Source organism: Vigna radiata, chromosome 8 (genome assembly GCF_000741045.1).
Source record: "Vigna radiata var. radiata cultivar VC1973A chromosome 8, Vradiata_ver6, whole genome shotgun sequence".
NCBI classification, from domain to species: Eukaryota; Viridiplantae; Streptophyta; class Magnoliopsida; order Fabales; family Fabaceae; genus Vigna; species Vigna radiata.
The window spans coordinates 31,386,787-31,400,547 of NC_028358.1; the positions used below are offsets into that span (position 1 = coordinate 31,386,787).

Here is a 13,761-nt window from a genome sequence, read left to right on the forward strand (position 1 = left end):
TTATATTTTTTATTTTTTTTCACACTTAACATAAAATAAAAAAGAGAAAAATTACATGTAATAATTGCTTCAAAATCGTCCTTGATATGTTAATTTTTCCTATTAATCAAATGTTTCAACTATCATAGAATAACTTTCTTTTCAAACTAATATTTTTTTTTGGGACAACTTCCCTTTCAACCAAATATTATTTATTTTTCTCGATTATGTCCAGTAAATATTTTTCTTAATGTCTTTTTTCTTAATTTCCAATTATTCTCTATTCACTATAACTTTTTTATTTTGAGGGTCTCGATTTTCCTATAATTTTGTTTTTTTACCTCCTTTTCTCTTTACATCACATAATTTCTTTCTATGTCTTTATTAGGATTTTTTTCTCAATTTTGGATTTATCATGAAAAAAATTTAAGTAACATATAAGCAATTCAATTTAAATAATTAATTTTAAATATTACAAAATTAATTTTTAACTAACGATTGGAAGATGACGAATTTATTTTACTAATGTTTAAGTATTATTGAACGCAATTCACTTTAATTGTGATACACAACTAACACAACAAACCTTTGTCAACTGAGGATCAAACCGTACTTCTACTGCAAGAAAAAGGTCATTTTCGTAAATATGTCCGACGAGGGTTTATGAAGGGATTTAACAAATGTGGATGAAAGAACACAACTCAGCCCTCTTCGCTTTCAGCACATCAATGGCGGTTTCGTGTTTCGCAGTGTAAAATCTCATTTTGTCACTTAAATCTTATCCAAACTAGCTAGGGCATGAACCGACCTTCAATTTTGAAAGCCCCATTCCTTCATTCATCCCATTGACGAAGCCAATGTTGAAGCTCATTGCATCATCGCGCATCCACAGGCTGCACCCCACGGTGCTCCGTCCCGCACACGATTCTGCTTCGCCGTTGCTCAGAGTGCTCAGTTCTCTCGGCGGATTAAGCCATAGGAACACTAACGTTGGAGGCAGGTATTTTTTCTGTTCCGATTCCGGCGATGGCTCTGATCAAGTGGTTGACGCTGGAGTCAAAGCGGCCGAGGAGTCCCAGTCAAAGGCCTCCGCCATCGTTCCCACATATCCCAGACCCGAGGATTATCTCACCGTTAGTTTCTGATTGCCGTTACTGCTATTATTAGTTGCTCAATTGTTTCAATTTCTTCTAAAATCTGTTGCAAAAGTTAACCGTTCTCATGCTTGTAAAATGTGATGTTAGGGATATATCTTGATTCAGGTTCAATAACTTAAGCAAGTGAAAATTAACTTAAAAGGCTAAATTTAATGATGCCGGTGTAAGTGAAAATTTAACAGGCTTGTCTCGCGACCTAAGATTATTCAGCTTTTCTAAAAGTGGATTTCAACATTTGCACCAGCTATTTTTATATAACTCGTGAAAAAAAAAATTGTATTTCATTTTTTCTTTCTCTGTTAGTGTGTACAAAGAAATTTATCCAACTAGGGCCTTAATTTACTCCCAGGATATTTTTGGCTAAACTTTTTTTGTAAATACAGGAGGCGAAGAAGAAAAACAATAAAATAAAATAAACTTCTTTACTAGTTATACTTTGTTTATGTATAAACTAATTTATAGAAACCTAGTGTTATAAATTTCTTTATTTTTTAGTTATCCATAAACTAGTTTTAGCTTATGAAGAAGTTTGTATATTTTTTTTCTTATTTTCAACTTCTAGAAGTGCTTGTAGAAAAAAAAAAAATCTAAATAGGCCTTTAGCACGTTTTGTAATTTGTGAAGTATATCAAAAGCTGCTAGTTAACCATTGTCACAAGTCTGAACTGAATGATTGTTTCAAGTGCCTTTGCAGTAGGGATTTAATTTGTTGAGCTAAATGGAGTCTTTTCCCTTCAGCTAATGTGTTAAGATCATTGGTGTTTTTTGTGTTCCTCATTTCTTTGATTCGAGCTTGATGAAAATGTTTTCTGTTCTTGGATTGGAGTGTGATTATTTTTATTAATGTCAGGGGAGGATTTAAATTCGATGTCTGTGTGTTGACTGCTTGAAAGTCCTACTGTTTTTGTTATGCTACTTCATGTCTAGGCTATTACAGTCATTTTTGGGGTGCATTACAGCGCTGCCACACCCTATCATGGGAATAAGGACTGTATCAACATTTTCCTGTGTTATTATTTTTTGTATGTTTGTTAAAACAAAACATTGGGGGCTTGTGAATGAAGTTTCTGTCAGTTTTCTTGGTAACTCAAGATTCTGGATGTTCGTGTTTTTTCTCTTTGGAACAGGTTTTGGCATTACCATTGATCCACAGACCGCTTTTCCCTGGATTTTACATGCCAATCTTTGTTAAGGTATGGTGAGTTTACAAATGACGAGTAAATTATGTTTCTTTTCTCATTACATGCTTATGGGTGAATCATAAGCAAATTGTTATCAATGATCAGTGCTTGTATGGTGAGGATTTGATTAAATGTAACTTGAAAATGGAATGATTGGTTATCCAGTTTTAATTAGTATTTTACAATGCTTCTAGGATCCCAAATTATTGGCTGCTTTACAAGAAAGTCGAGAACGGCAGGCCCCTTATGCTGGTGCTTTCCTCCTTAAGGATGAGCCAGAGGCTGATCCTAGTGTGGTGTCTGGCTCTGACACAGATAAAAATGTATATGATTTAAAAGGAAAGGATTTATTTAACCGTCTTCATGAAGTTGGGACTCTTGCTCAGGTATGTGATTTAGTCAGTAGCTGGCTTAGTTCTTTTATGCCTTCAGTAGATTGCTTGTATAACTTTTTTAAGTACCAAACATTTTTTTACTATTCCCTTTTTTCAATTACAGATTTCAAGTATTCATGGGGATCAGGTGATCCTGATTGGTCACCGCCGTCTACGCATAACAGAGATGGTTAGTTGAATATGTTAAAATTAAAGATTAGTGTTTAATTTTATTATTGTGCGGGTATAACATACATGAGTTTTATTATTCACTCTGGTTCTGATTTCTGGTAATAATTTGTGTATGTAATATGTGGATAAAGTATTTTGAACTGAAACCTTCTCTGTTCCACAGGTTAGTGAGGATCCTCTAACTGTAAAAGTTGATCATCTCAAGGTATGTCTTTGTCTACTGTTTTCCTCATTTTTTTTCTGTTAAGCTGATACATTTCTATCAAGTTATCTATTCTCTTATCAGGTTTTACCTGGTTCTGCAGGATAAAACTTATAATAAAGATGATGACATTATTAAGGCCACATCTTTTGAGGTTATATCAACCCTAAGAGATGTTCTTAAAACAAGTTCCCTTTGGAGAGATCATGTTCAGACTTACACTAAGGTTTGGACCCTTCTCTTTAAGTGTTTATTGGAACATGGAATTGGAGGACATGATTAGAGTTGTGCTATGCCTATAGGTTTGGTTGCATTAGTTTTCTAGAAATTTTGGAAGTTGACACACTGTGTTTGTGTGGAAACTCTCCAATGGATTGGCTCTACATTGCTTGTAAACTACCTAATATTCTTCCTAGGTTTAGTTGTTTCATTCTTCTATTGTTCAAAAGCCTTGTCAAATATGAAAAAATAGTTAATGTCAATCTTTGTGATAATCTTACCATCAATGAAATGGTAGAGTGCGAAAGAAGAAATATAAAAGGATTATCAAGAATAGTTAATGTTAGGTAAAGAGGTGGTAGACTATTATTATTTAAATTTCTAATAGCCATGCTTTAGATATCTTGATAATGAACCGTCACACATCTTGATAAGTGATAACAATGAATCTTAGTTTGACGAAATTTTCCTTTACTTAAACTAAGTTTCTTGCAATTCTCTTATAGAATGATTCCTTGTGGGGTTTATAGATTCTTGGCATTTCTTCTTTCTATTCAATTCTCTGTATATCACCACAGAAACTGATATTATTTTCATATGATGTGATATATTGCAATAATTACAATAATGTTATACAAAACAAAAGGAACTAACCTTTACTTGTACTAATACTAGATCATAATCCTAACTAAGTAAACAAATTGTGAAATTTAACGAAACATGGAAACCAAGGAAATAGGAAACTACTTAGATATACTAAATTTGTCTAAGATAGAATAAAGATGCTGTTGAATATTATATATGTCAATGCAAGAACACATTTTACTCTGAACATCAAATTCAACCATTCTGCATGCCTATATTTAATGAATTAAAATTTTTCTTTAAAGCAGTGGTGCTTTGGAAGGCTGTTTTTGTTTTACCATTGAAACAGATGACGAGTCCAATGAAACTTAATTCATGGATTCAATTGAATTTGCTTTTCAATGTATTAACTACGAATTAACACATTAAGTATCATAGGGTAATCCGAAGGTGATTTGAACGTGGGTAGAATATACTGCATTCTGGTGATATGAGCATGTCAGTCATACTTGTAGTGTGGTTGAGGTTTTATAATAAATGTGTGCCCTTAGCCCTGTTTCCAAGGAAACTGCTAGGGTTGTCTTGGTTAATAATTTTTGTTCAATTTAGCGTGCTCAATTAAAGACATAAATATTGTCAATGAAAGTCTATTATCTGTATAATGTTTGAGCTGCTTGTTTTTATATTGGTTGGCTGGACTTGGAGTAAAACACTGAATTCTTTAATTTAGTGATAATTTCATTTTTCTCAGTTATTGTATTTTTCTGTTATTTGCTCATGAAGAAGATCCCTGATGTTTGTCTTTTCATTACTGTATGACAATTATTTATTTAAATACTGACAAGCTATTAATTATGTTGTTAATTTTCAAAAAACTTATGGACCGTGTCATTATTCTTCCCATATACACATAAATGCATTTCTCAAAACAATGGCTAACAAAGTACTTATATGGTGGTTGTTACACGTAAACCATCGGATTGCAATTCGATACTTTACTTTTATATTGTCATTATTATATTGACTTATGCTTAAATTGTGCAGCATATAGGTGATTTTACTTATCCAAGGCTTGCAGATTTTGGTGCTGCAATATCTGGGGCAAATAAATTACAATGCCAACAAGTTCTTGAAGAGCTAGATGTGAGCACTTTACCTTTTGCACTGTCACCGAGAAACTCTGATTTGATGTAGTGAGACTATATTTTCCATTTTTGTGCTGTAATACGGTTTAATTTCTTGGGTCAAATCTCATTGGAAATTCAATGCTCTCAATTAGTATTGAATTAACATATAAAGATGAACAAATGGAAGAATGTAAGTTTATAATTTTGAGATGAATTTATTGTGTTCCTGAACAGGTGTATAAACGTTTAAAACTTACTCTGGAGTTGGTAAAGAAAGAGATGGAAATCAGCAAGATTCAGGTAATCATGTCTTTAGCTTCCTTGTATGTCTTGAACTGAACTTTTCATAATATATTAAGGCTTGTTTTTTATTCTTGTCAGGAATCAATTGCAAAAGCAATTGAAGAAAAGATAAGTGGTGAGCAGCGTCGCTACTTGTTAAATGAGCAACTTAAGGCCATAAAGAAGGTACACGTCAATTATTCAATCATTTATGTTAATCTCCCCGTCTGGTACTCTTTGAATTATTTCTTTCTATACAAGACTTCCACAAATTAGCTAACCTTTATCTTATGCATGATCTCTTTCTGCTGCTGACTACTTCTAAATTTTGCTTCCATGTGCATCATTGTAGCTCATGACTTTATTCATAACAACCAGGCACTGGATGATCGGGTGTTGCCACTAATCTCTTAATTTTGCAGTTTGTCTTGTAGCCAATTTGTTTCTACTTTCTAACAGCAAGCAAAGCAATGATGTCACTGTATGCTGATAAAAATGATTGACCTTATTTTAATGTCATTAACTTCATTCTTTGGAAGCTTGAATGATATCTCATCACAGAACATATTTTCTTATGTTTATGTCTTCTCATTAGACTTTATAGTTTATCCTGTCATGTTTAGTTGTCAACCTTGGCATCTGATTCTACTTCTTGCATTTTACTTCATCCTATCATGAGTGAAATTATATGTATGGGAGGTGCTCGTTTAGTCTTGTGATTATAAGCTCTTTTTATCATACTCCAGTAAGTTTCACAATCAATCATCTGAATAAGCTCTTAAGAGGTTTCTGAAATGTTCATATAAGTTGTTTATCCAAATGCTCCAAGGCAGTGCTATGTTTTGCTGAATGCTCTACTTTTCATATCGGTCTTAATTTTATTTTCTTTTAATATTCCTGTTTACAGGAGTTGGGACTGGAGACTGATGACAAAACAGCCCTCACTGGTTGGTTCTGATCTATGTCTAGTTTTAGTACAGGATAACATGCATCTTTTGTATAACCTTTGTCATGGATATGCTGTGTGCATACAAGTAGGCTGGATCATTTAGCTTGAAGGACTTGCACTATTTGGTTGAAGTCTGATTACTAAATTACTAAAGAGGGTTCACCTAACATTATTTTCTTTCTAAAATCTTGTCCTCTTTATCTTTCCATCCTATATCCTTCAATTTTGTCGTGCAGCGCTATAGTGGGTCTAGGAATATTCTTTATAACAATGTACTTTTCTTTTGTATTTTGGTTGATGTTTCTTGTTCTCATATTGAAGTTGAGTTGCATAGCTCAAACTTGTTCGTTCATGGAATATGTTTATTGGGGTATGCTTTAGTATTATTTGTTTTTACCATAACATTTATTTGGATTTTTATTCCAGGTAAATTCAGGGAAAGGATTGAGCCGAAGAGAGAAAAATGCCCACCTCATATTTTACAAGTTATAGATGAAGAACTTGCAAAACTACAGTTGTTGGAGGCTAGTTCTAGTGAATTCAGTGTTACCCGTAACTACTTGGACTGGTTGACTGCACTGCCGTGGGGTGAATACAGGTATCCATGCGTGGAATTTCATTCTTATTGTTCTTGCTGGAGTAATTTAAATTTATTTGAGATTTCTTTGTTTACCTCATATAGACACCATCCATTACCATTTATGTGGGACAGATATGTGTCAGCTAAAATTAGGACAGCTGCCAAAAAAGGGTTTGAAAAGGCCCTTAGGGGACAAATAAATGCATAACCAATTAAGGGCACTGTTCAGAGGCTTTTGGATGAGCTAGCGTTTTTATTTTCTTAGAACTGTCATTGTTATGTTAACTCCAAACTATTTCAAATTTCATGAACTTTAATCAGTTAATTTCTCATGTCAGCGATGAGAACTTTGATGTTACTCGGGCGCAGAAGATTCTTGATGAAGACCATTATGGATTAACTGATGTGAAGGAAAGGATACTGGAATTCATAGCTGTTGGGAAATTAAGAGGAACTTCACAAGGTAATCATGTTGAATGCGATAATGTATCCTGAATTTCTGGTTTTTTTATTTTTTTTCCATTGTATACGCCAAATACTATGTTTATGTTGATCTCGCTTTTAACTTCCTACAAAATACCTTGTTAAATTAAAATGATCATTACACCATTTTTTGGTTTAGGTCTCCTGCACAAAGTAGTCTACATTTTGGTCCTTGAGAAAATCTTTGTGGATTGGTATCTGCCATTTGCTGAAGTAATAATGAAAAAATGTCAGGTGTAAATAGCAAAATATAGAGTTTTATTTGATTTTAATGTTGAGACTAAAATGAGTTGTACATTTTTTTTTTCACACGGGAACTAAACATCAGCTATACAGATGAAATCTAACATTTTTATAGTGACACAAACAACATGGAACGTTTTGTAAACTTTTATTCATGTAGAGACCAAAATGTGGGGATTTTTTCATGTGGGCACTAAGATGAGGAATAGTGTAAAGTTCAGGGACAAAATTTATACTTTAACCTGAATACTATATTCCATAATTTTTCAGAATTTGAATGGGTGAGATGCTTTAATTAGGTAATATTAAATTGCTGTAAATGATATATCTTGATAATAATTTTATATATGAAGTGTTTTATAGCAGGCACCATGCTATGCAGTATGATATTATTTGTTTTAACAAATATAGATTTTCTAAGAAATTTTAGTAATTTTGGCTTTTATATTGGTAAAAAGATGCCCTTTTTATGTATTGAGTATTGATTATTGTAAAATGGTTTTAAGAGATTGATTGTATAGTATGCTAATAATCCATTTGTTTAAAGTTGAGACTTTGGCCTTGAAATCTTTGCTAGTTCAAAAAGTAGGAAGTGGTTCCTGATGTTTTTGATATATACAGGGAAAATTATCTGTCTTTCTGGTCCACCTGGAGTGGGCAAAACAAGTATTGGTCGTTCGATTGCACGGGCCTTGAACCGTAAGTTCTTCCGGTTTTCTGTGGGAGGATTAGCTGACGTGGCTGAAATCAAGGTAGCTAAAGTCCCTGTTTCCCTGTTACAATTGAATTATATAAACCAGTTCATCAGCAACATATGATGTGATTTTCTGAATCCTCAATATTGTATTTTACAGGGTCATCGTCGAACCTATATTGGTGCAATGCCAGGGAAGATGGTACAATGCCTTAAGAACGTGGGCACAGCCAACCCCCTTGTTTTGATTGATGAGATTGACAAAGTAAATACATCTCTAAATGGTTAAATATTTTTGGCTGAGTAATATTATTAATTTATTTTCTGATTTCCTGTTATATTCTCTGTTGGTATGGGCTCTACTGGCTCTAATAAATATAATACACGCATTTCAGTTTCACTACATTTACTATGGTTTGTAATCTTGTAAATCATTAATAAGAATGCTAATTTAAGAATTAATATTTGTTTTTTGTTCAATTGTTAGTTGGGCAGGGGACATGCTGGTGATCCAGCAAGTGCTTTGTTAGAGCTTTTGGATCCGGAGCAGAATGCTAATTTTCTGGACCACTATCTTGATGTTCCCATTGATCTATCGAAGGTATTTTATTTGACAATCTAAATCCTTAATAGTGAGGTTGTGGTGTAGTCAGCATTTGTGCGTGGATTATTCATTTTGTGTTCATTGCTGGTTGGTTGCTCTTAGAATGGGCTTGAGTTTACTGATACTTATGAAGTTATGCGTTGGAAAATCTCACTGCAGGTTCTTTTTGTTTGCACTGCAAATGTTGTGGAAATGATACCTAATCCTCTGTTGGATAGAATGGAGGTTGTTGCTATTGCTGGGTATATTACTGATGAGAAAATGCACATCGCTAGAGATTATCTGGAGAAAACCACTCGAGAAGCTTGTGGAATAAAGTCTGAACAGGTAGTTAATATAGTATTATTACAAGCATAATGATGCCAATGTTTATTGCCTTTCATGCCGAAAATATTGACTTAAAAACTTCCTTGCTTCAGGTGGAAGTGACTGATGCTGCACTTCTTTCCCTAATAGAAAATTACTGCCGAGAAGCTGGTGTCAGAAACCTTCAAAAGCACATAGAGAAAATTTACCGAAAGGTCTCTTTAATTTTATCTTTTTAGTGGTAAAACCTTAGTCACTGGGACCATATGGTTTGCATGGTTGAAATGACTATCGCTCATGATTTGTTTTGAATTTTTACTGAACGAGTTCATCACTAATCCTGAATTTGAATTTATGCCAAATTCTCAGTTATCTGTTACCAGAAATGTTCTGCTTGTGTGACAGATAGCATTACAACTTGTGAGGCAAGGAGAAACTATTGATGCTACCATTCGTAGTGCTCAGAGTATTGAACCACTGAAAGACAAAGTAGACTCCGATGAATTGGGGGTAGTTACAGTTCAAAAGGAGAACTCTGAGTCGGTAGAGGGTAGTAATACTGAAAAAGTGGGTGAAACTTGTGATGAAGTTGACATGGTGCAAACAGGTCTATCATCTGAGCAATCGCAAGGTCTTGAGGTAGTTTAACTCTCTGAAAGTGCAGTCAATTTGTTACTTCTATAAAAAAACTGTATTTTGTTTGATTTATAAGAACTGTGCATTCATTTTTGTCTTTTACCATTGTACAACCTTGTGGTTTGGTACAAAAGTTTTTTTACTGGTTGTTCACAAACTTTGTACTTTGCTTTTTTTCCTTGTAAACCTGATAAATTTTGTTGTTGTTCAATTTAGTCACAGATTGACTTTTCACACACACACACAGAGATATAAGTGTATGTATGTACATATATGCATACATATAAACAGAAGCGTCCACACACAATGAGAAGGGATTAAGTTACTCTAAGAGAATTATTGATCATCCTCACCTTTTATTTTCTTTTATTCAACGATTGTAACACTTGACTTAATTTTAACCATTAGATTAACCCTATGTTTGTTGTAAGGAAAATGAAAGAAAGCGTGAGGAAAAAAAGAGAGATGAAATAAATTGAAAATTTTTTAAGGAGAAAATGACATGAAAATATAGGATAGTTGTCATTTAAAAAATAATAAATAAATTAAAATTAAATAATTGTCTGATTAAAAAGTTACTCATGCATTTATTATGGAAATAGACGAGAGAGGTAATTTGAAAATTATAAGTTTTCTACAGACTTTCCACTATTTTCTCCTTGTATCTAAGAGGAAAATAAAGCATGTAAGACCCAATGGAAATTTGACATTTCATTGCTAACAAACAAGGGAAGTGCTTTCTTTCTACTCATTTTCCAGCACCAGACACTTCTCATTCTACACTCTTCCTTCAAACGAACAGAATCTAAAAGAAAGTGAAGGAAGAAGATGAAGAGTGACTCTCTTAAAGTTACTCTAGGAGTAACATGATAACTCTCTCTATTATGTATATATGGATCTCTAATTACTTTTATATATGTATATTTTAATTTTGCAGGTTGCAAAGGAAAGTGAGGAAGACAAGGAAATTGAAAAGGTATTGGTTGATAAATCAAATTTAACTGACTTTGTAGGCAAGCCAGTCTTCCATGCTGATCGCATCTATGATCAGACACCTATTGGTGTTGTGATGGGTCTTGCCTGGACTTCAATGGGGGGTTCTACACTGTATATAGAAACTACCTTTGTTGAGGAAGGGGAGGGAAAAGGAGCACTGCACCTCACTGGTCAATTGGGAGACGTGATGAAAGAAAGTGCTCAGATAGCTCATACAGTTGCCAGAGCAATACTACTGGAAAAAGAACCAGAAAATCGTTTCTTTGCAAATTCAAAACTACACCTCCATGTCCCTGTAGGGGCCACACCAAAGGACGGACCAAGTGCTGGTTGCACAATGACCACTTCACTGTTGTCCCTTGCCATGAAGAAGCCTGTGAAGAAGGATCTAGCAATGACTGGGGAAGTGACACTTACAGGGAAAATTCTTCCCATTGGCGGGGTATGTTTAGAAATACCTTCCATTACAATATTATTGTTCATAACTTGTTGATGCAGAAACTTCTGGGAATCTTTAGATGCTATTGGTTTTCAAGTTATGTCATTTTTTATTTTGAAGGTTGTTATATTTATTTCAACAACTAAAGTAGTGTATCCTAGATGAGTTGCCCCTTGCTTTCAGTATCTATTCGCCTACTAAATTACATTAAGTTCAAAAAAAGAGTCCTCTAGTAATGGTTGCCCAGCTAATTGATTATTCATAAGTAGCTACCCCCTCAATGTTTTCTGCTGTGAATTCTTTTCTGTACATTGTGTCTGACACTCACTCATGCAATGCTGTGAAAATTGCAGGTTAAAGAGAAAACAATAGCTGCAAGAAGGAGTGAAGTTAAGACTATTATATTCCCTTCGGCTAACAGGAGAGATTTTGACGAGCTAGCTCCTAATGTGAAAGAAGGTCTTGATGTTCATTTTGTTGATGACTACATGCAGATCTTTAATTTGGCTTTTGGTGATGAGCAATCTCAGGATATAAAGTAAGTCACTAATGCCCTGTAGTATCTTGAGATGAAACATAGTTCTTTGTTGAGCTGGGAACCAGCTGAATTTTGTACTATATTAATTTAGTACCAATTGTTTTTGGTGTTTCTATTCATCTATTGGGCATTCCAATGTAATAACATGTATATTATATTTGAGGGGATGGCTGTTTTTTTTGAGGCATAGCCAGGGAGTGTTCACGTTCAAGGGAGAATATTCCAATATTGACAATAACACAACTTATCCAGTTAAAATTCATTTTTGGACACACTTAAAGGATAGGTTGAAGAGTAGTCTGCTTAATAACTGAATGTACGTGTCTTTCTGTTTTTTTTTTTCTCTTTCTATGTATATGTATGTTTGTATGTATGTATGCATGTATGTATGGAAGCATGTTTGTGTCTGTGTTTGTGTGCCTGTATTGTTAGTGTGAATTAATAATAACGAGGCTAGATTTAGAGACTCAGGTTATCAATCCAAATACACACGTATATAAACATACTGCATGGCTAGGGATGTGCAGAAGAAGGGTGTCAGTAATACATTCCTTGTTCTTTGAGGACAATGTAATATACGGGTGAGGACTGAGTCTGCCTCATGCTTATCATTTTATTTTCTCTCTGCTATTATTAAAATAACTCAAATCGGTTGCATAGTCAATTTAAGGGTTGAGGGCCTTAACGTCTCTTTGAAGAACTAAGCCGAGGATACCCTCAAGACTTAGTACAAGACTTAACGTATCTTTTAATAGTTTTTAAAATTTCAAGTGAAGTTTAGAAAACTTCACACCTATAAGGGCTGTAGCTTACCAAACTGTTCAAGCTAAAACAAGAAGGGTTGTTTTTAAAAGGTGATAGCATTTAATAATAGAATAGGAAATAACTAGACAATACACTAGAGGTTTATTTGATCTCATTTTTTTCTTCAATGAAACAAGTTTAATGTATATATGCGTGAGTGGTGTATAAGTTTTTCATACAACAAATTATCTCAAGATTTTCTTTTTAAATCTTGCTTTTATCCTTGAACTAATTCGTTCATGTTATATATTTTTTGTTACTTAATTTCAACTTGGTTTAATTTATTTCAACGATCATATAGGTAACACCATTTGAGATTCGGAACCTTTGCAGATTTCTTTATTTATAGAAAGTATACAATTTTTGACGGTTTGACCTTAACCTCTCCTTTCTAATCTGACATAGTGTGCAGTGTCTTGGTTATTTTCTTTTCTATATTTGTAATTAGATGTAGGTAAGTTACCCAAAATACCAGGCAACAATCCTGACTTTGATCTTGCAATGGCTTACTTATGATGGAAAGAAATTGAATCTCACCCTGTCATTTTTTTAGGCTACGTGTTTGATGGTGATTTACTGACATGGAGATGTCCATTTTGCCTTAGAAATGGAGAGGATTTGACACCATATAAGTAACTCTTATCAATTCATCGTTACAACTATTTAGAAGTACAACGTTCGGCAAACAGAATACAATTATAAAGTGTGATATTGAAAGAATTATTTTGACTTCAGCCTTTGACTTCATGTTAACAGGTTGTCTTTTTCTTCCTGAATTATTATTACCTGCATTTTGTTGTAACAGTCAAAACATTAAAATACTTTTTAGCTGCACCATGCCTTTTCCCTCAGCCGTTTTGACTTCTCCTATGTGGCATTTTGTTTTCCATCATATTCTGAGAGGAAGAAAAAGATGATAGAAAGTAACACGTTGGGTTTCTTATTCTTCAAAGTTCATTTTATAAAATATGTCTTATGATTTGAAAGTTTTGTTTCAAGAATCTTATTTCAAATATTCTGCTCCAGAATGTATTACATATACTATATCGAAAAGGTTTATTTTGAAAAATTAGTTCTGAAAAATATTATTTTGGAAATTTCATTATAAAAACTGTTTTCAAAATCTCGTCCTAAAAAATTATGTTTAGAAACTCTCAAAACTTTGTTCTGAAAGCTTTTCAAAATAGTTAA

The 13,761-nt window shown here is 33.6% G+C and overlaps 1 protein-coding gene across 5 annotated transcripts; it reads left to right on the top strand.

Annotated features, from left to right (window-relative positions):
- Positions 1-639: 639 nt before the first annotated feature.
- Positions 640-13,479, top strand: LOC106772262 (lon protease homolog 1, mitochondrial). 5 transcript variants are annotated; one of them, XM_014658545.2, is made up of 21 exons: positions 647-1,112; positions 2,264-2,329; positions 2,512-2,703; positions 2,816-2,881; positions 3,047-3,088; positions 3,189-3,311; positions 4,934-5,032; positions 5,251-5,316; positions 5,398-5,484; positions 6,206-6,245; positions 6,674-6,845; positions 7,166-7,290; positions 8,175-8,305; positions 8,408-8,512; positions 8,735-8,848; positions 9,011-9,178; positions 9,271-9,372; positions 9,563-9,796; positions 10,731-11,231; positions 11,582-11,766; positions 13,124-13,479. In XM_014658545.2, exons 1-21 carry the CDS (start codon positions 837-839, stop codon positions 13,134-13,136), a joined length of 2,907 nt encoding a protein of 968 aa, XP_014514031.1. In that variant the 5' UTR covers positions 647-836; the 3' UTR covers positions 13,137-13,479. The 5 variants fall into 5 exon arrangements, with proteins under 5 accessions (XP_022640856.1, XP_014514031.1, XP_022640854.1 ...); XM_022785133.1 differs by lacking the exon at positions 13,124-13,479 and adding an exon at positions 12,284-12,665; XM_022785134.1 differs by lacking the exon at positions 13,124-13,479 and adding an exon at positions 12,230-12,281.
- Positions 13,480-13,761: the final 282 nt, after the last annotated feature.